The sequence below is a fragment of the Gorilla gorilla genome, chromosome 4, assembly GCF_029281585.2.
Source record: "Gorilla gorilla gorilla isolate KB3781 chromosome 4, NHGRI_mGorGor1-v2.1_pri, whole genome shotgun sequence".
Taxonomy (NCBI): domain Eukaryota; kingdom Metazoa; phylum Chordata; class Mammalia; order Primates; family Hominidae; genus Gorilla; species Gorilla gorilla.
The window spans coordinates 155,190,443-155,214,961 of record NC_073228.2 but is presented as its reverse complement, the minus strand read 5'-3'; the positions used below and the strand labels follow the sequence as shown (position 1 = coordinate 155,214,961).

Sequence of the window (24,519 nt, the reverse complement as noted above, 5' to 3'; positions counted from 1 at the left end):
AAGAAAAAGTTGAATTGTTTAATATATACTATAGATTAAGGTCTGCAGCTCTGCTTGCCTGCTAACTCAAGATAAATAAATCCAGCGTAAGGACTACTGTAAAAAAAGAAAATGATAAGCTCTGGGGATGATCTGATTCCAAAATGGTGGTGTTGAAGCAAGCTGGCTTCAGTTTCCCCTACAGAAAACCAAAAACAAATATAGAGCACCAAGAGTATCATCAGCGATATCCCAGAACTCAAATATGAGGATTTAACAACTCCCAGGGCCACAGAGAAGTGAAAAGCCATCAAGCAGACAGTAAGAGAATCAGATTTCCATATTCATGGCAACCCTCCTTCCAATCTGCCCAGCACCAAGTGTTTGAAAACTCAGACAAAGGAGATGTCAAATCAGAGTGGTTGTTCAGCAGCACCACGCTGTAGGACATACATTCCACAATTCCCCTGGGCATGAACTCCTAGCCAGCCTTCCCACACTGCGTGGCTATCCCCTTTGGGACCTCTTCCATCTGGGACAGGCAGCCAAGGCAAACCTGGGCTTAATGTGTCACCCAGTGCCAAAACACAGGTAGTGACCTAGTAGGGAAAAAATTCAACAGGTAAATAACAAAGAATCTCTAAGCAAACATAACGAATAAAAACTAAAACAAAGACAGAGAAGACTGAAATAAATAATCGTTCCATACAAAGACATAGGTGTACATCCACAAGAAATAATAGTACACGGGAACCATCACTTCCCCAAACAGACAAAGCAAGGAACCAGTGACTGATCCTAGCAAGACTGTGATATGTGAGCTCTCTGATAAACATTCAAAAGAGCACTTTTAAGGAAACTCAGTGATCTCCAAAATAATGCAGAAAAGCAATTCAGGAATTTATTAGAGAAATTTAACAAAGAGATTGAGATATTTAGAAAAAAACAACAACAAATCTTTTAACTGAGAAATACATTTGCTGAGCTGAAAAACTCATCAGAGAGTCTCAACAGCAGAATCAATCAAGCAGGGGCTGGGCTCTGTGGCTCACGCCTATAATCCCAGCACTTTGGGAGGCTGAGGCAGGGAGATCGCCTGAGGTCTGAAATTTGAGACCAGCACGGCCAACATGGTGAAACCTCATCTCTACTAAAAATACAAAAATTAGCTGGGCATGGTGACATGTGCCTATAGTCCCAGCTATTCGGGAGGCTGAGGCAGGAGAATTGCTTGAACTTGGGAGGCGGAGGTTGTAGTGAGCCGAGGTTGCCCCACTGCACTCCAGCCTGGGAGGCAGAGTGAGACTCCATCTCAAAAAAAAAAAAAAAAAAAGAATCAATCAAGCAAAGGAAGAATCAGTAAGCTTGAAGACAAACTAAAGAAAATAATAGAAGAAGGATCAATACTACATAGAAACAGTGAGCTTGGAGACAGGCTATTTGAAAACACACAGAGGGGGAAAAAAGAAAACAGAATGTCTACAAGATATTAAAAAATTATCTCAAAAGACCAAATCTAAGAAGTAATGGTGTTCAAGAGGTAGTTGAGCAACAGCAAGGGGTAGAAAGCTTATTAAAAAATAATAACAGAAAACTTTTCAAAAGTTGAAAAAGATAAATATTCAGGTATAAGAAGATCAGAGAACACAAACAGATTCAACCCAAATAAGGCTACCCAGGCTTATGATAATCAAACTCTCAAAAGTCAAGGACAGAGAGAGGATTCTAAATGCAGCAAGAGAAAAGCAAACAATGTATAAAGGAGCTTCAGTTCATCTTGCAACAGACTTCTCAATGGAAACCATATAGGCCAGGAGGCAATGGGATAACATTTTCAAAGTGCTGAAAGAAAAAAAAACTGTCATCCAAGAATACTACTTCCAGCAATGCTATTTTTCAAATATGAAGGAGAGAAGTCTTTCCCAGATAAACAGAAGATGATAGAATTTACTACCATCAGACCCATCTTATAAGAAATACTAAGCAGGTTCTTCAGCATGAAAGAAAAAAACACTAATATCTAAAAAGAAAACATTTGAAGCTATAAAACCTACTGATAAAAGTAAGTACCCAGACAAACCCAAAATATTTAAATACTGTAATTGTGGTATGCAATCCACTCATAACTCTAGTATGAAATTTTAAAGACACCATCTGAAAGCAGAAGGTTTTGTCTGTTTAACAAGTACTTATGTTAACAATTTGGGCAGTTGCAGAACATGATTACTTCAATTTCTCTCACTATTTTTGACTCTAAAATATCTTATATCTGGGCACTAAAATGTTCTTCTTTAGTAAATATTGGGCTGATATAAGAAATATATTATTTTTAAAGCAATATAAGATGTTTCGAGTTGTTTGTTCAGCTCAATAAAGAATAGAATGTTGCTAATAAGTTAAATGCTAATTACAGTTAGTAACTTTCATCATATTGTCCAATTATATCATTGTGAAAATGAATTCAGCCTCTAGACCAGGGGTCTCAACGAACTTTAAGGCTCACTACACATAGTACTCTATGGAAAGTATTGTCAGCGCTATGGAAGAGTCCTGATAGAATATCATCAAAGTGTGAAAAGATTACACCATTGAAGATGCCATTGTGGTTATAGAAAAACCAATAAAAGCCTGAAACAATAAATTTCTGCAGAAGAAAACTGTGCCTAGATGTTGTACATAACATTACTTTAATAGCCAAAACCATGATTACTTTTGTACCAACGTAATACAACAGAGCCAATCAAGGAAATAAAAAAAGAGATTGTGGATGTGACAAAAAAGATGGGGAGTGAAGGGTTTCAAGATATGGATCTTGGAGAAATTCAAGAGCAAATAGACACCATGCCAGAGGAATTAACAAAAGATGACTGGATGGAGATGACTGCTTCTGAACCGGTGTCAGCTGAGGAGGAAGAAGCAGCAGCAGCAGTGCCAGAAAACTAATTGGCATTTAAAAATCTGACAGAAGGGTTCTGGTGACTGAAGACTGCTTTTGACTTCTCTAACAAAATGGACCTTTCTATGATACAGGCACTGAAACTAAAGCAAAGGACAGAAGAAAGATCAATACTATATAGAAACATTTTAGAGAAATGAAAAAGCAGAAAAAGTCAGACAGAAGTTCAGTGTATTTCTGTAAAGTTACACTGAGTGTGCCTGCCTGTCCTGCCTCCCCTTCCACCTTTTTCCACCCCTGCCACCCCTGAAACAGCACCATTAACCCTCCTTTTCCTCCTTCTCCTCAGCCTACTCAGTATGAAGACAATGAAGATGAAGATTACATGATGATCCAATTCCATTTAATGAATAGTAAATATATTTTCTCTTCCTTGTGATTCTCTTAGTAACATTTTCTTTTTTCTAGCTCACTTTATTATAAGAATACAGCATATATAATACATATAACATACAAAGTGTGCGTTAATCAACTGTGTATGTTATTGGTAAGGTTTCCAGTAAATAGTAAACCATTAGTAATTAAGTTTTGGAGAAGTGAAAAGCTATACATGGATTTTCAACTCTCCAAGGAGTCTGTGCTCCTAATCCCTGCATTATCTAAGAATCAACTGTTGAGGATCCACCACTTTAAGCAAAAAATTTTAAAAAAGCTTTAATAAAAATAAAATTTTAAAAAGAATCAAGTATTTGACATACAACGGAACAATTCTACTTATAGGTATTTATACAAGGCAAATGAAAGCATAAAACTTAGTCCACAAAAAAATGTGTATGCAAATATTTATGATAACATGACTCATAATAGGCCAAAACTAAAAACAGTCCAGAGATCCATCAACTGGTAAATGGATAAACAAAATGCAGCATACCCATACAATGGAATATCAATCAACAATTAAAAGAAACAAACTATTGGTTTGTTTCTACAGCATGGATGAACCTCAAAACATTCTACAGCATGGATGAACTCAAAAACGTTATGCTAAGTGAAAGAAGCCAAATGCAAACAACCACATGTTGTGTGAATCCATTTATATGAAATGTCTAAAAAAGGCAAATTTATAGAGGCAAAGAGCACATCAGTTGCTCCCTAGGGCTGGTAGGGTGGCATGACTGGGGATAGCAAATGGGCAGGAGGAGACTATCAGGTGTGATTGAAATGTTCAAAACTGGCTCGTGGTGGTGATTGCACAATTATAAATTTACTCAAGTCATTTAATTGCACACTTGCAGTGGGTGAATTTTATGGCATGCAAATTATAATAATAAGGCTATTTAAACAATGGAATGTCCCCTCTTAGCCTCTTATTTGCTAGCTGAAAGTCTTTTAGGAGAATTAGATTAGAAGAGAAAGAGAGAAGAAAAAATATGCCTCCTCCAGAAATTGCTCTGAAAAGTTTCTAACTATAAGCTTATGTTTTTCTTGCAATTCGATGTTGTATCAGGAGAGATTCATTAGAGATATAGGTTGAGTAGGGGTAGCCAGGAGATTTCTAAAACATTTGTGGATGTTGTTTGAAAGTTAGCTGACTCTGGAAGGCATGGATGTATTAGGAGCCAAAGAAATGATGGTTCAAACAGTTTGCTATTTCTCTGTGTAGAAAGATCATTGGGCCAATATGTCTGTTTTATAGCTTTAGGATTCAGTAATTCACCATACATGATCTCTTACATGATGTCATTCGAATCATTGAGGCACTTATAAAAATGTAGATTCCTAAATCAACACTCCGGGGTGGGACTTGAGAATCAACACTTTAACCAGCTTCCCAGGTGGTTGTCGTGCCCACTGAAGTTTGAGAACCACTTCTCCAGTCAGTAATGTTGAGTAATTGGGGATAGAAAAATTTATCAGGAAACATGTACAGCAAGCACCAGATGAGAAGTGTTAAATTAAACTAAACCTGTAATCCTAGCATTTGGAAGGCTGAGGCAGGAGGAGGCCAGGAGTTCAAGACCAGCCTGAGTAACACAGCAAGATCCCATCTCTACAAAAATTAGCTGGCCACAGTAGTGCATGCCTGTAGTTTCAGATACTTGGGATGCTGAAGCAGGAGGATCTCTTGAGCCCAGGAGTTCAAGGCTACAGTGAGTGAGGATCACCAATGCACTACAACCTGGGTGACAGAATAGGACCCTGTCTCAACAACAACAACAACAAAAACAGAAAAGAAAAAAAGTTAAACTAAATCTGGCCTGAGGCTGTCTCCCTACTTGGGTCTTTGCATAAGACACTGCAACCTAACTTAGTATGCAAACTAACTGAAAACCAAATTTAAGGGTATACTTTTTTGTAACAAATAGCTGAGTCTCAGCCAATCACAGCTGCCTAGTCAGTCAATCACAGGCAGCCAACTGAGCAGACCGTGGTCAAATAGGGCAAATGCTGAGCCTTAACCAGTCAAGTTCTCTCTGTCCTTCACTTCCGTTTTATGTCCGTAAAAGTTTTCTGACCACAATGCAGCCTGGAGCTCTCTGAACCTATTCTGGTCTTGGGGTTGCCTAATTCATGAATCATTCTTTGCTCAGTTAAACACTGTTAAATCTTATCTATCTATAGGTTTTCTTTTAACAGATGCCACAAGATTTAGGTTTTAATCGTGTAGAATACCAGCAGATTTCTGGAAGTAAAAGAGCAAGAAGGCACAGAGTTCATGCTCAGAAAATATATGTTGACTTAAGTCAGAGGTTGGCAAGCTTTTTCTATACAGAGCCAGATGGTAAATATTTTAACCTTTGTGGTCTGTATGGTTTCTGTCACAACTACTCAACTCTGCCAATGTAGCATGAAGGCAGATTTAAACAATACGTAAATGAATGGGCATCCTGAGTTCCAATAAAACCTTTTTTCTAAAAACAGGTGTCAGGATAGATTTGGCCAATAGGCCATAGCTTACTAACCCCTGCTTTAGGTTATTTCAAAAGAAGAGATAAATCAGATAAGATTAGTATTAATACTTGGCCCAAAAGGCCTATCATTCAGCTTGTAAGGAAGTAAAAGTCCACAAAATCTCCCACTCTCCAAAAACAGCAATGGAAGCTCCATCTCTCCCTTGACAGAAGAACCACCCAAACTGGCTAGCGCTCCTTTTAGTGCCAAGAACAATGATGGCTTTTGTCATGCTGATACTGGCAGCCAACCACCTTTCTCTCACTAGCTACCACCTATTATCACACAACCACCGCTAAAGCCCTTAGCTATGTGGGCCTGTGGCTTAAGTGAGGTTCCGGCTGTGATCCAGGGAAAGGCCTTTTGTGGCTTTGTGAATGGGGGTCAGAAATCTAGGAAATGAAGATTTTCCAGTTGTCTACCACTATACATGGGCATCACTAAACCGATGAACTTCGAGTTCCTTATCTGTAACATGGGGACTATAATTCCTACCCTTCTTCCTCCTAGATTTGCTAACATCAATGAGATTCTGGATGGGTCAAGTGCTTGGGGACCTGCATAGTCCTCTACCTATGGGAGCACCCTGCTTGTGTGAATATTATCATCAGCTACCTGGCTTCATTCCCTTGCCCCCATCTAGCTTCCTATTTCTTTCTTCCTTATTGATCCACAATAAGGAATTGCACAGGAAATCGTGAGCAGGTTGAAGGGAAATGTTAGGTCTGAAGTTAAATTTGAGAGAGAAAATTGCCCCCAGTTGTGTAGCATGTTCTTCACTGAATTTATGGCAGAGAACTATGGCCTAGAAGAGGGGCTGACCACAACTGAATGCCCAGAGGTAAACTTTAATGTGGAGGGATTTTTTGAACTGCTTCCTTCTTTGTCTTTGAGTAAGTGGATGAGAGGTGGGTACTTGAAACTGGATTTCAATGTTGAATTTCCTCTTGCAAAAATTCAGGAGGAGAGCCAGTGCCTGAAGGGCATTTCAAGGAGAAGATTCAGCCACCAAAGAGACCTACTATATGCCCAACACACGTAGTTCCTAAGGATGAAAGGGAACATAAAGATGACAGCCCCTCTCCTCCTAGAGTTTGCTGGCTCCAGCTCGGAGGAGGTGTGAGTAACAGATATACGCCTCATCTCTCTCGTAGCACTTTTCTTCTAGCACTTTATCAGGTCTTCGTGTATTCTTTTTTTTTTTTTTTTTTTTTTGTGAGACGGAGCCTTGCTCTGTTGCCCAGGCTGGAGTGCAGTGGCGTGATCTCAGCTCACTGCAACCCTACCTCCCAGGTTCAAGCGATTCTCCTGCCTCAGCCTCCCAGTTAGCTGGGATTACAGGTGTGAGCCACCATACCCAGCTAGTTTTTGTATTTTTAGTGGAGATGAGGTTTCTCCATGTTGACCAGACTGGGCTTGAACACCTGACCTCAGGTGATCCACCCACCTCAGCCTCCCAAAGTTCTGGGATCCTCCTGTATTCTTAACATATCCTTTGTAAAATTTTAATTTTGTTACAAAATAGCACATTAATATTAATTTTTAAATATGCCTTTAAAATCAAAAACATTGGAATTAAAATACAAAATTCCCACATCTGCTTCACCCCTAAGTGTCCATTTATATTCTCACACTGCAGGAGGAACTACTGTGAATCCTTCCAGATCTTTCTCAAGCATATTACAACCATGTGTATACAAGATGTGTATGCATGTGTATTTTGTATGTTTGGGTTCTTGCAGTTGGAGATGTATGCGGTTTTATGCTTTTCTCAAAAATAAATTGATTCCATTTGTTTTTTGAAAAATGGGTTCATATTGTACTTAGTGTGATGAACATTTCATATTTCACAGTAATATATCCTAAATCTCCCTCCACGTCAGTATATACAGATATGCTTGAGTCTTTTTAACAGCCATGGCAATATTCCACTCAATAGAATTAGGATAATTTATGAACAATTATCCTCCTGTGGTACACGCAGGTTGTCTCCATTTTTTGCTATTACAGATAATGCTGCAGTAAACACCCTGGGGTATACGTGTGTGAGCATTTCTAGAAGAGATTATTAGAAATGAAATTGCAGAGTTAAAAGGAATGTGCTTTTTCAAATTTTTATAGATATTACCAAATTCACTTCCAGTAGTATGTCGTACTGTGGCATTGTAACCGAATAGCCTGGCATCAACCCGCCATTTAAAGGTATTTTTTCTTTCCCCTTTCCTCCTTTCCCCTGCAGTTTCAAGCAGCCTCAGAATGCTTTCTTTCCTGCATTCTTTTTCTTTTCCCATTCTATGCTCCCGCGCCTTGTGCCATTCCAAACCCTCTCTTGAAAAACTCCTGTGTTCCCTCCACAAATTGAAGAGCAAAAAATTTTGGAAAGAATTCCACCCACTCTGCCCCTTGCTCGCATGGATAATAAAATCTCACTCTCTTTTTATCACACCTCACTCATGTTTCTTTCTATAAGCAGCGAGCAGCCAGACTTTTTGCTGGTTACAGTTCATTGTTGTCATTTAAATGTGTTTTTCCTCGGTCAGTAGGGAGGACTTACCATGGTCTCCCTTGCATTATAGCTGTTAATGTTCAAGTTGTATTTCCCCTCTATGGTGAACATCTGCTCTGCTGCCCAGCATCTAGCCTCCTTTTTTCTGGCAATTATTCTCTGATTTTCCTTTGGAAAACCACTTCTGCCACCCCCCATATATATAGTTCTGGTGAGGCTGACTCTGCCTCCAATCCAGGGGCTGACCACTAGGGTCACAATGATTGGTTCAGGTATGTGCATGTGCACGGGTCTCAATCTAGACAACAGGAGTTAGTGCCAAGACTATTCCTGGAGCTACCAGGCAAAATGGAGAGTGGGCATGAAACTGTCTGTCCTTTCTGTCCCCCTACCAAAGCAGAATCTAATCCAAATGACCCCTAACCCCGCTGAGGGACACAGCCCCAGGGACAGGGCAGGGTCAAATTGTGTGCTTCAGTTTCCCCATCTATAAAATGAGGAGGTTGGACTCTGTGCCTCTAAAACCATTTTAGCTCATTGTGCATGCATGAAACACAGAGAGTACAAAGACTTGGCTGAAGTGCAGATATTATCTTGGTAGAAGAAAATCTCCTCAAGGGTGGCTGTTCTGCACTGATCTGATAAAATGACAATGTCAATATTTATCCAAATGAATTAAAAACGCATGCCAATCCAAAATATCCACAAAGATATTTATAGTAGCTTAATTTGTTTGTTTCTTTGTTTATTTGAGACAGAATCTTGTTCTGTTGCCCAGGCTGGAGTGCAGTGGTGCGATCTTGGCTCACTGCACCCTCCACCTCCCAGGTTCACGTGATTCTCCTGCCTCAGCCTCCAGAGTAACTGGGATTACAGGTGTGCACCACCACGCCTGGCTAATTTTTGTATATTTAGTAGAGACGGGGTTTCACCATGTTGGCCAGGCTGGTCTTGAACTCCTGACCTCAAGTGATCCACCCTCCTCAGCCTTCCAAAGTGCTGGGATTATAGGCCTGAGCCACTGCACCCGGCAGATAGTAGCTTTATTTATAATTGCAAAAACTTGGGAGCAACCAAGATGTCTTTCAGTAGGTGAATGGATAAATAAACTGTGGTAAATTCAGAGAATGGAATATTATTCAGCATTAAAAGGAAATGAGCTACCAAGACATAAAAAACCATGGAGAAAACTTACATGCATATTACTAAGTGAAAGAAGACAATCTGTAAGGCTACGGTCTGTATGTTTCTAGCTGTATGACATTCTGGAAAAGGCAAAACTATGGAGACAGTGAAAATATCAGTAGTTGCCAGGAGTTAGAAAAGAGGGAGAGATGAACAGGTAGAGCACAGAAGATTTTTAGGTTAGGGCAGTGAAATGACTCCATGATACTCATGGTAGATACACGCCATTAGACACCTGTCCAAACCCACAGAATGCACCCCACCAAGAATGAACCCCAAAGTAAATTCTGGGTGATAATGGTGTGTCAGTGTAGGTTCACTGATGTAACAAATGTCTCACTCCGTTGCTGAATGTCAATAGTAGGGGATGCTGTGAATGCATGGGGCCGGGGGTATACGGGAACTCTCTGCTCCTTTGGCTCAATTTTGCTGTGAACCTAAGACTGCTCTAAAAGAATAGTCTATCACTTATTTTTAAAGACAACATTAGGTTTTGGTAGACAATCTCTAAACTGGGAACCATATTTTAGATGCTATGCCTGGTTCTGTCCTAAACATAGTATCTTTGTGTGTGCTCACTTCTCCTCTCTGGGCCTCAGTTTCACAATTTGTAGAATGAAGGGACTGTTATGCCTCTAATTAAGTACTATGAGTCTATGATATCTATATCTATATTATATATATACACACATATCCACACACATGTACATATATATGTTTTCATTCATGGTTTTCAACACATATGTTTTCATCCATGGTTCCTGGCTCATAATTCCCATAGCCCTTGTAAAAGCAAAGAGAATCTCTTTTTCTCTAGCTTTCTCCTTCCCTCCTTTCACCTGCCCAAGGCAGGACTCTAATTTGATTGTGGGTCATAAGACCCTTATTCCAGAGGGGGTCTAGCCCCATACCCTGAAGTAAGGAATGCTGCATAGAGAGGCCAAGAAGAATCTGGACAGCCCTTGCTGGGTTTAAATCATACCCTTTGCAGATGTGATTGAGTTAGGGATCTTGAGATGGGAGGTTTATCCTGGATTATCCTTATGTTTAATCTCAAGTATCTTTATAGGAGGAAAACAAAGGGAGATTTGACTACAGACAAGAGATAAGAAGCCCATGGGATAGAAGCAGAGTCAGAGAGAGAAGACACTATGGGAATATCAGGGAAGAAGCCACGAGCCAAGGGATGTACAGAATGCTCTAGAAGCTAGGAAGAAGAACAACAACAACAAAGGAAACAGATTTTCCTTCATAGCCTTTGGAGGAAGCATAGCCCTGCTGGCATGTTTACTCTGGCTCATTGAAACTGATTTAGGGCTTCTGGCCTTCAGAACTATGAGAACAAATTTGTGTGTTGTTTTATGGCACTAAGTTTGTGGCAATTTGTTAGAGCAGCCATAGGAAACCAACACAGGCAAAAGAAAGGACCTCTGAGGCTTACTCCACATCTGTCAAATGGGAGCAATAACACATTCATTCATTGAATATTTTTTGAGAGCCTACCATGAGCCAGGCCTAAGAACTGGGAAGGTGACCAAGTACTTCCCACTTTCATGGATCTTAAATTCTAGTGGGAGGAGATAAACAACAATGGGGATACACACACATAATCAAGATAATTACAAATTGTGAGAAGCAACATGAAAAAAAGCAGGGGTATGACTGAGAATAACTAGTCAAGCAGAGGGTCCTCCTTTAGATAGAGTTGTCAAGGGAGGTTGTTGGAGCAGAAAAATCTTGACCTAAGACTAGCATAACAAAAAGCAGAGGATAAAAAGTGCAGGCACAGAGAGCAGCAAATGCAGTATCCAAGGAGGGAAAGGATAAAATTTAATGCAGGAAAAAAGGTCCATGTGACTGGAGCATAGTGTTCTAGGGAGAGACATGAACAAGGTGAGTTGGGAGAGAGGCAGCAGCTGGATCATGCAGGACCTTGTGGGTTGTGGTGAGGAATACTGATATGTTCTCAGGTCAATTTGGAGCAGGAGGAGGTTTCAGGAAGGGGAGTTGCATCATCATTTGCTATTGTGAGGAAATAGATTTTAAACAGGGAAGTGGAGAGGCCAGGAAACTAGTTAGGAAGCTAGTTTTCCAAGTGAGGGATGATGCTGGCTTGGATGAGAATGGAGGTGGTGAGGATGAAGGATTGCTCTGAATACTGTATAACATAAAATGCTTAATAAATGGTAGCTCTCGTTACAGTATGGTGATGATGATGATAACTGTCATTATCATTATTAGCTTTTGCTAAAAAAAGAAACGGATAAATGAAACTCAGTTGGGTCATAAGAGAAGAGTTGACACCTGCAACAAGTGAGAGACCCCATTCCCGTTCACCAGAAGAAGCCACTTGCTGATGCCACTGACCACTCCTCATCCCCAATTCACTCTCCCCAGCAAGTTCAGAAACCTAGAAATGTGTCAGAGCCTATACCTACACACATGAATATGTGATTAGGCCACTTAGGGGTTCTGAGGAATAGCTTTTTTTTTTTTTTTGAGACGGAGTTTCACTCTTTTTGCCCAGGCTGGAGCGCAGTGGTGCGATCTCGTCTCACTGCAACAGAGCTTGGAAATCAAAAGACCTGGGCTGGGTTAAAGTCCCTATCTCACCACTGTATCCCTGTTCACTCACTGTGTTCCTTCTCCTATCTGGGCCTCAGTTTCCCAATTGGTGAGACAGTATGAGTCAACAAAATGACCTTGCAAGTTCCCTCCAACAATAAAATGATACCATAAAAATGGTTCTCCTCTCTGGGCACTGACTGTGACTCAGGCACTGTACTTGTTTATTTTCTCATGTAATCCTCACGCCTGCCTAAAGACACACTCATTAGTATTTTACAGTTGAGAAACACCAAAGCGCAGAGTGGTGGCCATCAGAAAGGGAACAGTATTGTTAGCATTAAAAACATTGTCCTTTAATCCCAGCACTTTGGGAGGCCAAGGCGGGCTCAGGAATTCAAGACCAGCCTGGCAACATGGCAAAAACCCATCACTACAAAAAATACAAAAATTAGGCATGGTGTCATGCACCTGTAGTCCTGGCTACTTGGGAGGCTGAGGTGGGAGGATCACTTGAGCTTGGGAGGTGGAGGTTGCAGTGAGCCGCGATCACACCATTGCACTCCAGCCTGGGCAATGGAGTGAGACTGTTTCAAAAAAGCCACAAAAAAACCCCATTATCCTTTATCCTGATATTATGTTCTTCCAGCTTTAGGGGGTTGAAATATTCTCTTTTTTTAATGGTGATATTTTAAAGGTTTTTAATGGAGAGAAATGAGAATTTGCCCATCTATATCAGTCCCTAACATTTATTTAGAAATTTGATTGATGCATGAAGTCCCAGTCTTGAATGGCATAAAGTATGTGCAGGAAAGGGTTTTCAACTATTTCAGAGTTCCTACTACGCCCTAGTCATAGCAGAGGAACACAGAGATAACTCAACTGCAGCTTCAGAGGCACATGCCAAGAGGCCTGGAATCCAATCAAAGCTCTGCCTCTAGTACTAACTGGGTCACCTTAGGCAAGGGAGATAACCCCTCTGAGCCTCAGTTTCCTCATCTGTAAAATGGGGGTAATCATAGTGCCTACCTCATGTAATACACCTCATCTAGAGCTTGGCACATAGAATAGACTCAATACATGTGAGTCGCTATTATCATTATTATTTAGATGGGGGTAGGAGGAGTCACAGTCATCAGCCACAGACTATGAGGAGGTACCCGGGGCCGGGGGGTGGTGGTGGTGGTGGTGGTGGTGGTGGTGGTGGTGAGGATAGGGTGATGAATTTTCATCCGGGTAGGGGTTTCATTTTGTCTCTGAAGTCTCTGACTTCTAGCCCAAAGGAGTACTAGTGATCATTTCTACCAGATTATACGACCTCAGGCAAATATTTCCCAGCTCTCTGCCTTGGTTCTCTAATCTATTAAAAAGGAAGCAATTATTCCCACTCCATAGAACAGTGGACTCAAACTTCAGCTAGTATCAGAATCACCTGATGAACTTGGCAAAAATATCATGGCACAGATTCTATCCTACTTCAACAAGTCTGAGTCTCTGTTCTTTATTATCTCTTCAGATGCTTTGATACACACCACGTTTCAAAAGTGCCATAAGCCATGAAAGGAACAAGGCTCTGTGTTTACTATAAAAGATCATAGGAGATTATTATCATTATTTACATCCCATTTGCTCCACCCTTTTTGGAGATGTCTAGTGGGCAGGCTGTCTTTTCACCAGTTGCCTGCCCCACCCAAGTAAAGCTGGCCTGCATCTCAGCGTTACCAAACACCCCATCCAAGCCCTTGGGGTTCTCATGCCTTTGGAAGTCATCTACAATCTAGTATCCATCTTGCAAAGGGGACACTGGAGTTTGAAGGGGAATAATATCTTTCCAAGGGTTGCCACAGCTTCATAGTTAGAGCCATAGCGGAACCCAGGGCTTCAGATGCCTGGGCCACTCGTGTTGGAAGGGCTTATTTTGGACATCCCCACCCTGGGAGAAGACCTCCTGCCTGCTAACATGTGGTGCAATGAGTTGGGGTGTGGAGCCCCACCCTACAAGCTTTTTTTTCACTGACGATGCCTGGGAAGAGCTCTGGCCAAACACAGATATTCCAGCCACCCCTTTCCAAAAGGCCTGAAGATAATTCAGAGTTCTTCTCACAACCTGGACAGGAAGGCAAGAACTAGCTCATATCTAAACATAGCAAGCTCCTCAACAATCTTATTACTGACCTTGCTCAAGCAGGAACACAGAGCTCCACCTGCGACATCAAATCTGAGATTACAAATTTAAATTGTGGAATCTCAGGCTGTAAACGAGCAGGTCACAGGATGCAGCCTGCTACTTCACAGACCAGCAATACTGCCATGTAATGGTGCCAGACAAGGGAATAACACTTCTCAAATCACAGCAAGTGTTTCAGTTGATTCGGGACAAGAAGCTTGCAGGGTGGGGCCAGCATTAAAACAAAGGAGACAGTGCTGTGGTCAAAGCTGCAGGCTTCAGAAAAAACAAACAAACAAAACAAAACAAAACAAAAAACAAACAACAACCACCAAAAAAAACCTGGCTAGCGGGGAGTTCGGATTTACCAAGTTCCAGCTGTGACCTCCAGCAAGTTATTCTTTCCCTCTCTGAGCCTCAATTTCCACATCTGTAAAAACAAACTAACAAAGCTAACCCACAGAAGTAGCCAGGCTTTGTGGAGCTTGAAGCTTATCCCATGGAGAAGGGGAAAGTAGTGGTAAGGAGGACCTCTTTAAGAAAAAAGCAATACAAAATTGTCCATTCAAAATTGCATACAGGACCTTGGAAAGAGGCCCATGTAAGGGAGGGGCCTGACAAATCTGTCTTGGATGCTACCAGTTAGCAGTGACATTAGCTAAGCAAAGCTCGTGGCATGTAATAAGCCCTTAAGAAATGTTAGTTTTGGGGATGAGATGATGGAGGAGAGAGTGGTATGGCTTGAGTCAAAAGCTGTAATTTGGAGGGAGGAGGAAATTTTGGCCTGTTCATCTGCACTGAAGCAGAGATAATGACAGAGAGTGGGATACTAGAGAAACGCCCAAGACCGTCTTTAGCTGCAGAGTTCTATCCTGGATTTCATGTGTGACCTTAGACAAATCTCACCACCTCCTGGCGCCAGTATCTTGCCCAGCAAACTGTGGCTGGGAGTCATACAATCTCAGCCTCTTCCCCGTTTCCAGAAGAACACTCTTTACTCGCTCCATGGAGCCTCACAAAAGCTAAGAATTAATTAGAGATGACTGAGTGACTGTCCCTTTTTTGCTCCAATTTAAGAATGGGGTGCTGCAAGGAGGGATGTCTTACAGCAGACTGTGGAGCCAGTGAGATATGGAAACCTCTACCCTGAGATGAATAAAAGGAGAGGGATTTGTAGGTATTTTCTTGGAGACAGAAATAGGTTACTGGTTGAAAACCTTGACAAATTGGGCTAGGTTCCAACTCTGTCACTTTCTAGCTATCTGACCTCGGGCAGATTCCCTTACTTCAAGAAACCTCAGTTTTCTCCTTACTTAATTGATAGGGTTAAATGAGAAAATGTAGATAAAACACTTAGAGGATTGCTTATCCCTTAGTAAAGGGCTTAATAGATATTTGTTATTAAAATTATCAGTATAATAGTTGTTATCATTATGATTATGATTAAGTAATACCAATACGAATGGGTGATGCCTTTTCCAAATCCCTCCTTCCTCTCCTCCTCTTCCCAGAAGTCCTCGTCCACTGGCTTCTCCAGGCAGGAAGAGGTGCCCTCCAGGGAGGTGGGCGGGGCCTCGTTCCAGCTTGGCCAGAGCCAGCCCGGGCACACACCACTGTGCTGGGGTGTACATCTACACTAGACACCTTCCTGCTTCCCTCCTTCCAGAGCAGACCTCTTTGTCACCCTGAGCTCCTCGTTTCTTAAGCAGTCATGTCTGTGACAAAAAGTACCGAGGGTCCCCAGGGAGCCGTTGCCATCAAATTGGACCTTATGTCGCCTCCTGAAAGTGCCAAGAAGTTGGAGAACAAGGACTCTACATTCTTGGAAGAAAGTCCTTCAGAGTCAGCAGGCTTGAAGAAGACCAAGGGCATAACGTGAGTGCTGTTTTCTGCCATTCCTATTTCTGCTTTCTAGCCTGAAGCTTGCATTGGCAAAAACCCTGAGGTGGGTGTGTCTGACCCTCAACCCATTGTGCAGATGAGAAACCAAGGTTGCAAAAGGTGCAGTCATGGGCTGAGTCAAGCTGAGGCAGAAGTAAAGGCTGTCAGAAAAGCCCTTAGGGACATAGTGATCCAGCCCCCAACAGGTACAGGTGGGGAAACTGAGGCTTAATCACCCTGGACCACATACTGAGTCATTGGCAGGATAAGGGCTAGAATTCAGTGCTGGCCCTAAAGCCACATTTTTGTTCCTGGCCAGCGATGTTAAGGTTGGGGATAGAGGTAGAATCCCTAACTACTTGGAGGAGAAGGTGAGTCCTGAGCTTAAAACCACAGTGGCCTCACTGACCACTAAGTATTTCCTCCTCCCTGCCTCCTTCCTGCAGTAAGCCTGGCCTCTACTTCAACTGAGAAGCATAGATGACACTAAAAACACACTTTGTGGAAAGTTCTAGTTTTTTCCACTTTCCAGGGAGTGGGGAGTGGGGGTTATTCACAAGGCTTCCAAAACATAAAAAAAGAGGGAAGCCAAGCTACAGGGCTGCAGCTCCCTTCCCCACACCTGACCCCACCACCCAACCAGACTTGCTAGTTTACTTAGGAACAAAAGGTGTGGGGTGTGGTAGTGAAGAGGTTCTGCTGCTTTAAGAAGAAAGTTTTTGCACCACTAGCATAGTAGAAAGAGCACTGGACAGAGAATCAGAAGGCCTGAGTTCAAGTAGTTTCTCTGCTCCTTCTCTAAGTTCCAGTTTTCTGACATGCAAAACAGGTGGCAGTGTGAACTAAAGGAGGGTGCATGGAAACAAAATCGGAGGATGTGTTTCTCAGGGGTACACTGCAGAGAAGGACTGTAAGGGGCAGGCAAAGCCCCTCCCCACAGCCATCCAGCAGGACAATTTAGGGATGGACACAGTGACTGGCCCTGCTGCCCGTGCTGTCGCCCCAGGGCTAGTCCTGGAAGTTGCTAAGTATTAGTGACCCTGAGAGTGTGCTGTCTGTAAGTTGGGGCCAGCCACTGCTAAGTAGAGGCATTTCTCAGTCAGAGGCCTTGAGGGAACCACCTGTCTCTTGTGTCCTGAATTGATGCAAGGTTTGATGGCAATTTCAGCAACTTAAGGATCAAAGGAATAAAGCAAGTGAGAGCTAAAGGGAGACACGTGGCTTGGGGAGAAGCCAAATAACGGGCTGAGTAAGCGTCGCAACGATGGGGTTGGCTCACCCAGGCTCGGATTCCCACTTAGCTGCTTACCAGCTAGAGCAAATGCTGGAACTTCTTTGTGTCCAGTTTCTCCTCTGTCAATGATAGTTCTCTCCTCCTGGGAGATTTGAGCATAAATACCCCAGACACAGTGTCTGTAAGTGTTGGCTGCTGTGAATAAGATGACAGTCCAAGGTGACCAAAAAGAAAGGAGTTAGAGTTGGAGCCCATGTCTCCCAACTCCCAGTTTGGTGCTTTGCATGACTTACCACACTATGTTTTCAAGTTGGTTGAGTGGCCCAAAGTTAAATTCTGATTTCCTAAGTACTTTAGTTAGAAATTTCCAAAGTAACCCGCTGACCCTTTCCTAGTTGCAAAACAAGCCCATTGCTGGCCTGGCGAGTAGGGTGTAGTGCTCAGTCAGCGATGTGGACACCCACAGGGAGAAAGGCATGCAGGGACTCTCCACCCCCTTTCTCCCTCGATTGTTCTCTTTAACCCTTGATGAATCTATGTACAGAGGCTCAGGAAGCTAGAGGGTTTACAGCTTCAATATGAAGCTTCCTGAGCCTCTGCCCATAGATTCTTTTAAAATAGCATCTTTTAAAAATAGCATCACTCCTGACATTTACAGAGGGTCAACAAAGTTGAACACGTTGCCCAAGATGACACAGCTAGTTAAGTCGTGGCCTTAAGGTTTAATCCCTGGTTTGTCAAATCCCAGAGACCGGGCTCCTTTCAGAGTACCTCTGTTGTTTTACAAAGAATAAGTCTCCTAACCAGAAAGTTCTCATGGGGAATTCCCAAGGTTTCTAAAGTTGCACGTGTAAACCCCATGCTTGCCTTGACTTAAACCTGGTACAGGTACAAAAACGTGTAGAAATAGGTTGTTTCGTAATTCCGCTAATAGATAGAGTGCCTCCCTGGAACATTTTTTCTCCTGATGGTTTAGACTTTGTCCTCCGGGCAAACCTTCACATTTGTCTTAAAGGAAGGGTCTGAGTTTTTGTTTGGGGGAGGGGAGGTGTGCACTCTCCAGCCTTGATGCCCTGGGCTGAGAAAAGAAATCCTTCTGGAGCCCAATCCCTGAATGATTATGCCCCGCCAGACCTCATCTGGGGACCCAGTCATCCGACCTGTTTATTCAGAAGTCACAATGATTTTTTGTTTCTGCCTGCCCTTTCCCCTTTTCTCTGCATTCAAGCCTGTCTCTACTACTAGTTTTATGACATTGAGCTAGTTTCTGCCCCTCTCTGAGCCTCCATTTCCTCAGTTATGAAATGGAGTTGTTTCTTTACTTACGCTGTCTGAGTTTATCTCTGGGAGGCAGCTCAGCAGAAGTAGGGGTGAAGAACAGGGACTCTGAAGCAGCACTGTGTTAAATCTTGGCTCCCCAATATATCCTGGATAAGTCATTAACAAATCTCTGTGCCTCAGTTTCTTCACCTGCAAGATGATAATCGTATCTTTGTCAGAGCCTTGACAAGATTAAATGAGATAATACTCATTTAAAGCACTTAGCACAGTGTCTCATATAGTAAGTGTTGCAGCATATATTGAGTGTTAGCTGCTAAAACCAGGACAGTTCTGGGCAAACTGGGATGGTTGGTAACCCTACAGGAGACCCAGATGTGCCAGGCAAGGACTCATGGACTGAGAGATGGCTAGGAGCCCGCCTATCAGGTGCTGGCATGCTGCAAGGGAATCACTGCTGGATCTTCTCACCTCCACACACCCATACTTCACATCTCCTTCCTCTCCTTTAGAGTGTTCCAGGCCTTGATTCACCTGGTGAAAGGCAACATGGGCACAGGGATCCTGGGACTACCCCTAGCTGTGAAGAACGCGGGCATCCTGGTAAGAGAGGCGCCACATGTGGGGGCTTTATGGTCAGTTGCGGAAGGGAAGTAAGAGGAGAGGCTCTAGCGGTTTAGCAACCTGTGGTGAGCAGTCTTTCTGGCACGCAGCTTGGTGCGGGGTTAGGGTCTAGACATCTAGCCTGGGTTTGAGTTCCGGCTCTGCCACAGACTTTAGTACCTTTGATAAGTCATTTGCCTGCTCTATGGGCCTTAGTTTCCTCCCCTGTAGAATGCAAGGATTGGACTATGCCCAGTTTTCCAAGTATGCTCTATAGAACACCAGGTCCCCTTGGGGATGTTTCAGGGGCCACAAAAGGCACACATGGTCAGGATTCTGTGTCCCCCTACTCCCATCAGTATACCCCATTGTAATTGCTTTATGTGCTTTATTGGAATATTACTTGAGGTCATATTTGAAAGAATAGCTGTTGCTGCTACAAAAGGGCTTTAAACCCAGTTTGCTAGAGAGTTCTTTGAGTTCTGCATGATATCAGCACTACCAAGCCCACCTTGCAGTATTCTTCATAAATGCATTCTCTTCTCTCCTCCCTCGCCCCTTGCCTCCCCTTCCTCCAGATGGGCCCACTCAGTCTGCTGGTGATGGGCTTCATCGCCTGCCACTGTATGCACATCCTGGTCAAGTGTGCCCAGCGCTTCTGTAAGAGGTGAGGAAAACAGCCTCCTTGTGTCAATTCCTTTGGTGCATGGTTCTCAGGGATAGCCCAGAAACAACCTATGCATAATAGAAGTTTACTTCTTAGTTTTCTCTAATAAGGCCAAGAAAGAGTGAAGAGCATTCAGGGGCAGGGAGCTCAGGTGAGGCTCTTCTGCATGGCTCCTTAGGAGATCTCAGGCAGGCTATTGTGCTTATCTGGTTGGCTCCTCTGGAAATTGGGCATAAACTATGCAGAGAATGGTCATGAGAATCCAATGGGATCATGAATATGAAAACTACCGTCCCCGTGCAAGGTGTGCGTTAGACTCTTGCTGTGTAGTCTCCGCCTCATTTAACAGATAAGGAAAACAAGCCACTGAGGAATTACTGCTGAGTGTCAAAGCCCGAGGTCTCTGCCCCTGTGTTCTTTCTGCTCTTTAGCTGTGTCCTGCCTTGTTCTGTGTCTCCTGACTTTTGACCATGTGAGTTTAGGCTAAACTATCTCTTGGAAACCGTTTATGCACTCTCTCCTGCAGGCTTAACAAGCCCTTTATGGACTATGGGGACACGGTGATGCATGGACTAGAAGCCAACCCCAACGCCTGGCTCCAGAATCACGCTCACTGGGGAAGGTAACCTGTCCTTGCTTTGCCTGCAGTGGGGTAGGACACAGGAGGAGAAAATGCTGCTATCAGGGATGACTTCTTCCCTGGAAAGGTGGTTTGTTTGGCACTTCTATGTTAGATGTTGTACATGGAAGGGGTTCATTGGCAACATCCCTGATCAACCCCCACTTCTTGTGTATCTCTAGTGACAGGATACTCATTCCTTTGCTATGCAGCTTTAATGTTATTTACTCTTTTATTAAACCACATTTATCCAGTTACTCCTATGGCCCTGGACATGTCATGGGGACTGAGAAGAACAAGACTTTGCCCTCACAGAACCCATAGTCCAGTGAGAAAGGCAGACATTAAACAGCCTAGGATAGAGTTATTTAATAGCCGCTTGGATATGTACGATGAAGGAAAGACGGGCTGGTTGCCACCAGGCAGGTTAGGAGGTGTGTGTTGGCTTGGGGGAGAGGAGGGCTTTCTAGGATGGAACAGGTGAGATGAGTTCTGCAGGAAGGAGTCCTGAAGAATGAGGAATCACCTCAAAGAAGGTGGACAGGGGCCTGGAGGGTGGGGCTGGAAGGAAGAGAGGGTGTGAAGGTCCCTGAAGCAAGAAGGTATAGGTGACAGATTCAAGGTACAACAAGACCAGGTAGCTTGAGGGCAGAGAGTCAGGGAGGTGGAACTGAAGAAGGAGCCAGGTACCCAATCAAGTGGTACATTTTAGACCCTCTGAAACAAAGACTCTGTTTGTTCTTTTCTTAAAACCAACCAGGAAGCCATTGGAGGGTTTTAATCAGGAAAGTCATCATATTTGTATTGTTTAAAGATCTGTCTGGCTTCTCTAAGGAGAGTAGATTGTAAGGGTGCAAGAGCAGATTTAGTCAGATCCATGAGGGGGCTATTGACAGTATCCAGCCAGGTCACAATGGTAGCTGGGAACAAGCTGGTGGCAGTGGGATGAAGAAAAGTTGACTTGATCATGAACTGGATCCTGGGATTGGGAAACAAGGAAGAGTCGAGATTGACTCAGATTTATGATGACTTCTATTTTGGACAAGTTGAGTTTGGGGTGCCTGAGAAACATTTAAGTGGAGATGTCTAGTGGGGATATATGGGTTTAAGCCTATCTTCATGCACCAATCCAGAACTGAAGTCCTCAGCCATGAAGCCAGGGACAGAGAGGTCTCTTAGGGAGAGGTTATATGGTGAGAAGAAAAGAGAGGAAAAGACCAAGACTTTAAGAACCCTTTGTTGAGCTGAATGAAGTCTTCCTCCCTGAAAAATCCCTCCTTTTAGCTCTCAGGGGTGACAGAGAACAGGTTAACACCCTTTGTCCTCTGGTACTTGGGACTAAATCTACTCCTTTCTCCTTGTTTCAGACCTGTCCCCACCTGTCTGTCTCCTCTTGTTGAGCACCATCTAGACTGTCAAAGTCTCTTTTGAACTGTGCTTCCCTAAACTGCTGCAGTACTCACGGTGTGCCCCTGCCCATGGCAGGTAGTCTGTACGGTATCATGGGCCTGGAACCACCCTTTGCTCAAAGCCCATACTCACAAGAGTAATCCACAAATTCAGTCTGTGAACAGACAAGGAAGACTACTGGATAATGACCAGAATTTTCCCAATTGTGTGACCCAGGAGGAGACTTGCCTGTCACAGACCGTCAAATCCTTCTACTTGTTGTTAGGCATATAAAGAAGATTTCCCTGCTCCATTTAGGGATCTTCTTTCATTAATTACTGCCTCTCTTATAACTGGAATTCCTTTAGTATGGGTTCTTCCTCTCAGCATTTAATGTGTTCCTGTATCTCCAGCAAACCACCATGGCACATGTATACCTATGTAACAAAAGTGCGCATTCTGCATATGTACCCCAGAACTTAAGATATAATAATAATAATAATAATAATAAAGCAAGTAAATAAAACTTCCTGGACCTTACCATTGTAGCCAACATCCTATCTACATTCAATATATATTATTCAACAAATGTCTACTGAATACCTACAATGTGTCATAAAGTGCTTTAGACAATGGGTCTACAGCAACGAGCAAATGGGTGCCATCAACACTGGACCACCCTCTGATTTTATTGCCTTACATCCCATCCACACCTCTTTCACAGGCCACCTGGCTTTTCTGTCCTTATAATTCTACTGAAGTTCTTTCAAGCAATGTCCTAAAAGACCTTCTTGTTGCATCTTCCTTGCCCTAGAGAACCTTTCAGCAGTAATGTGTATAATTGACCATTCTCTTCTTTCAACATTCTCTCCTCACTTGGCTACTATTAAACCTCTTTCCCCCTAGTTTCCCTCCTACCTTTCTAGCCACTTCTTTGCATTTGTTGTAAGCTTTTTTGTTTCTATTAAATGCTGATGTTCTCCAGGGTTGAACACTGTCTTCTACTCTCCTCATTCTGCACACTTTCTAACACTGCTCTGCCTTTGCAAGGCTTTATCCACTACTACAACTCAACAGTTCCAGACCCTAACATCCAGTTGTGTCCCGAACGTCTCCTATAGGAACCTCAAGCTCAAAGATTCAGATTCTGAATGTGTCATTTCTTCCCCTTCTCCTAAAACTGTCCTCCTCCTCCTCCTCCTTCTTGTTGTCTTCTTCTTCCTCCTCCTCTTCCTCTTCTTAGTTCTTCTTCCACATCCTCCTCTTCTTCTTCCCCCTCCTCCTCCTCCCCTTCCTCCTCCTCTCCCTCCTCCTCCTCTCCTCCTCCTCCTTCTTCCTCTTCTTCCTCCTCCTTCTCCTCTTCCTCCTCCTTCTCCTCTTCCTCCTCCTCCTCTTCTTCCTCTCCTCCTTTTTCTTCTTTCTCTCTCTCTCTTTGTCCCTCTCTCTTCCTCCCCGCAACTCTCTTTCTTCCCTTTCCCAAGGGGCTGTCTCTTAGGTATTGGGTTTTCTAACAAGGCTTCCTGTCTGCCCATAATTTGGATAAAATGCCCTTTTCACCATGGCCCTTAATGCTATATCATAAGAATTTTTGTCCACCTAACCCATTAGTCTATAAACCACAAGAGGAAGGGACTGTATGTTATTTGTCTGTGTATTCTCAGTGCCCAACATAGTTCTGGCACATGGCAGAAAAAAATTCAAATGTGAATGGTAGCTAATAAAAACATTGTGCCTGCTGTCCCACATTAATTGGTATCAATGATGAGGAATGCCACCAAGCCCGATATCAGGAGAGGCTCATGACCAGGAAGAATTTTACCACTTGCTGAGCTGAGAGTGTGAGGGTGGTTAAAAATCATCTTTTAAAAAGAACTATTGTTGGCCGGGCATGGTGGCTCATGCCTGTAATCCCAGCACTTTGGGAGGCCAAGGCGGGTGGATCACCTGAGGTCGGGAGATCAAGACCAGCCTGAACAACATGGAGAAACCTTGTCTCTACCAAAAATACAAAATTAGCCAGGCGTGGTGGCACATGCCTGTAATCCCAGCTACTAGGGAGGCTGAGGCCAATCATTTGAACCTGGGAGGCGGAGGTTGTGGTGAGCCAAGATCCCACCATTGCACTCCAGCCTGGGCAACAAGAGCAAAACTCCGTCTGAAAAAAAAAAAAAAGAACAATTGTTACCTTACTTCTTTGCCCCATTGTTGATTGTGGTGGAAGGACCAAGTGTGCTGGTACAGGGCAACCAATCCCTGGGAACAGAGGGCAGAATGGCAAGAAATGGAACTAACAAGTTGACTTATTTTATAACAAGTTTTCTTTTTCCCTCTCTTCTCCCTTCTAGGCATATCGTGAGCTTCTTCCTTATTGTCACCCAACTTGGCTTCTGCTGTGTGTACATTGTGTTTTTGGCTGATAATTTAAAACAGGTAGAGGCTTCTAGAGAAAATGGGAGGGGAAAAGATGAACAAGGACACGCCACTGCTAGTTGTTTGACAAACTGCTTCTTCTCTCTGGGTCCTCATCAATATAAGAAAGGAAGTTAAACTAGATGTTGTCAAACTTGCCTCCCCTAGTTCGCGTATCTGCAGATCTCT

At 43.1% G+C, this 24,519-nt stretch overlaps 1 protein-coding gene across 2 annotated transcripts in view; it reads left to right on the top strand.

Annotated features, from left to right (window-relative positions):
- Positions 1–15,831: 15,831 nt before the first annotated feature.
- The window catches only part of LOC101136122 (proton-coupled amino acid transporter 2), a 32,705-nt gene continuing 24,017 nt past the window's right edge, over positions 15,832–24,519 (top strand). For both annotated transcript variants that reach the window (XM_031011732.3, XM_004042847.4), the window contains exons 1-5: positions 15,832–16,125; positions 19,156–19,246; positions 19,825–19,913; positions 20,440–20,535; positions 24,267–24,351. In XM_031011732.3, the coding sequence (XP_030867592.3) occupies positions 15,962–16,125; positions 19,156–19,246; positions 19,825–19,913; positions 20,440–20,535; positions 24,267–24,351 (525 nt within the window). In that variant the 5' untranslated portion in view covers positions 15,832–15,961. The remainder of the gene's footprint in view (positions 16,126–19,155; positions 19,247–19,824; positions 19,914–20,439; positions 20,536–24,266; positions 24,352–24,519) is intronic.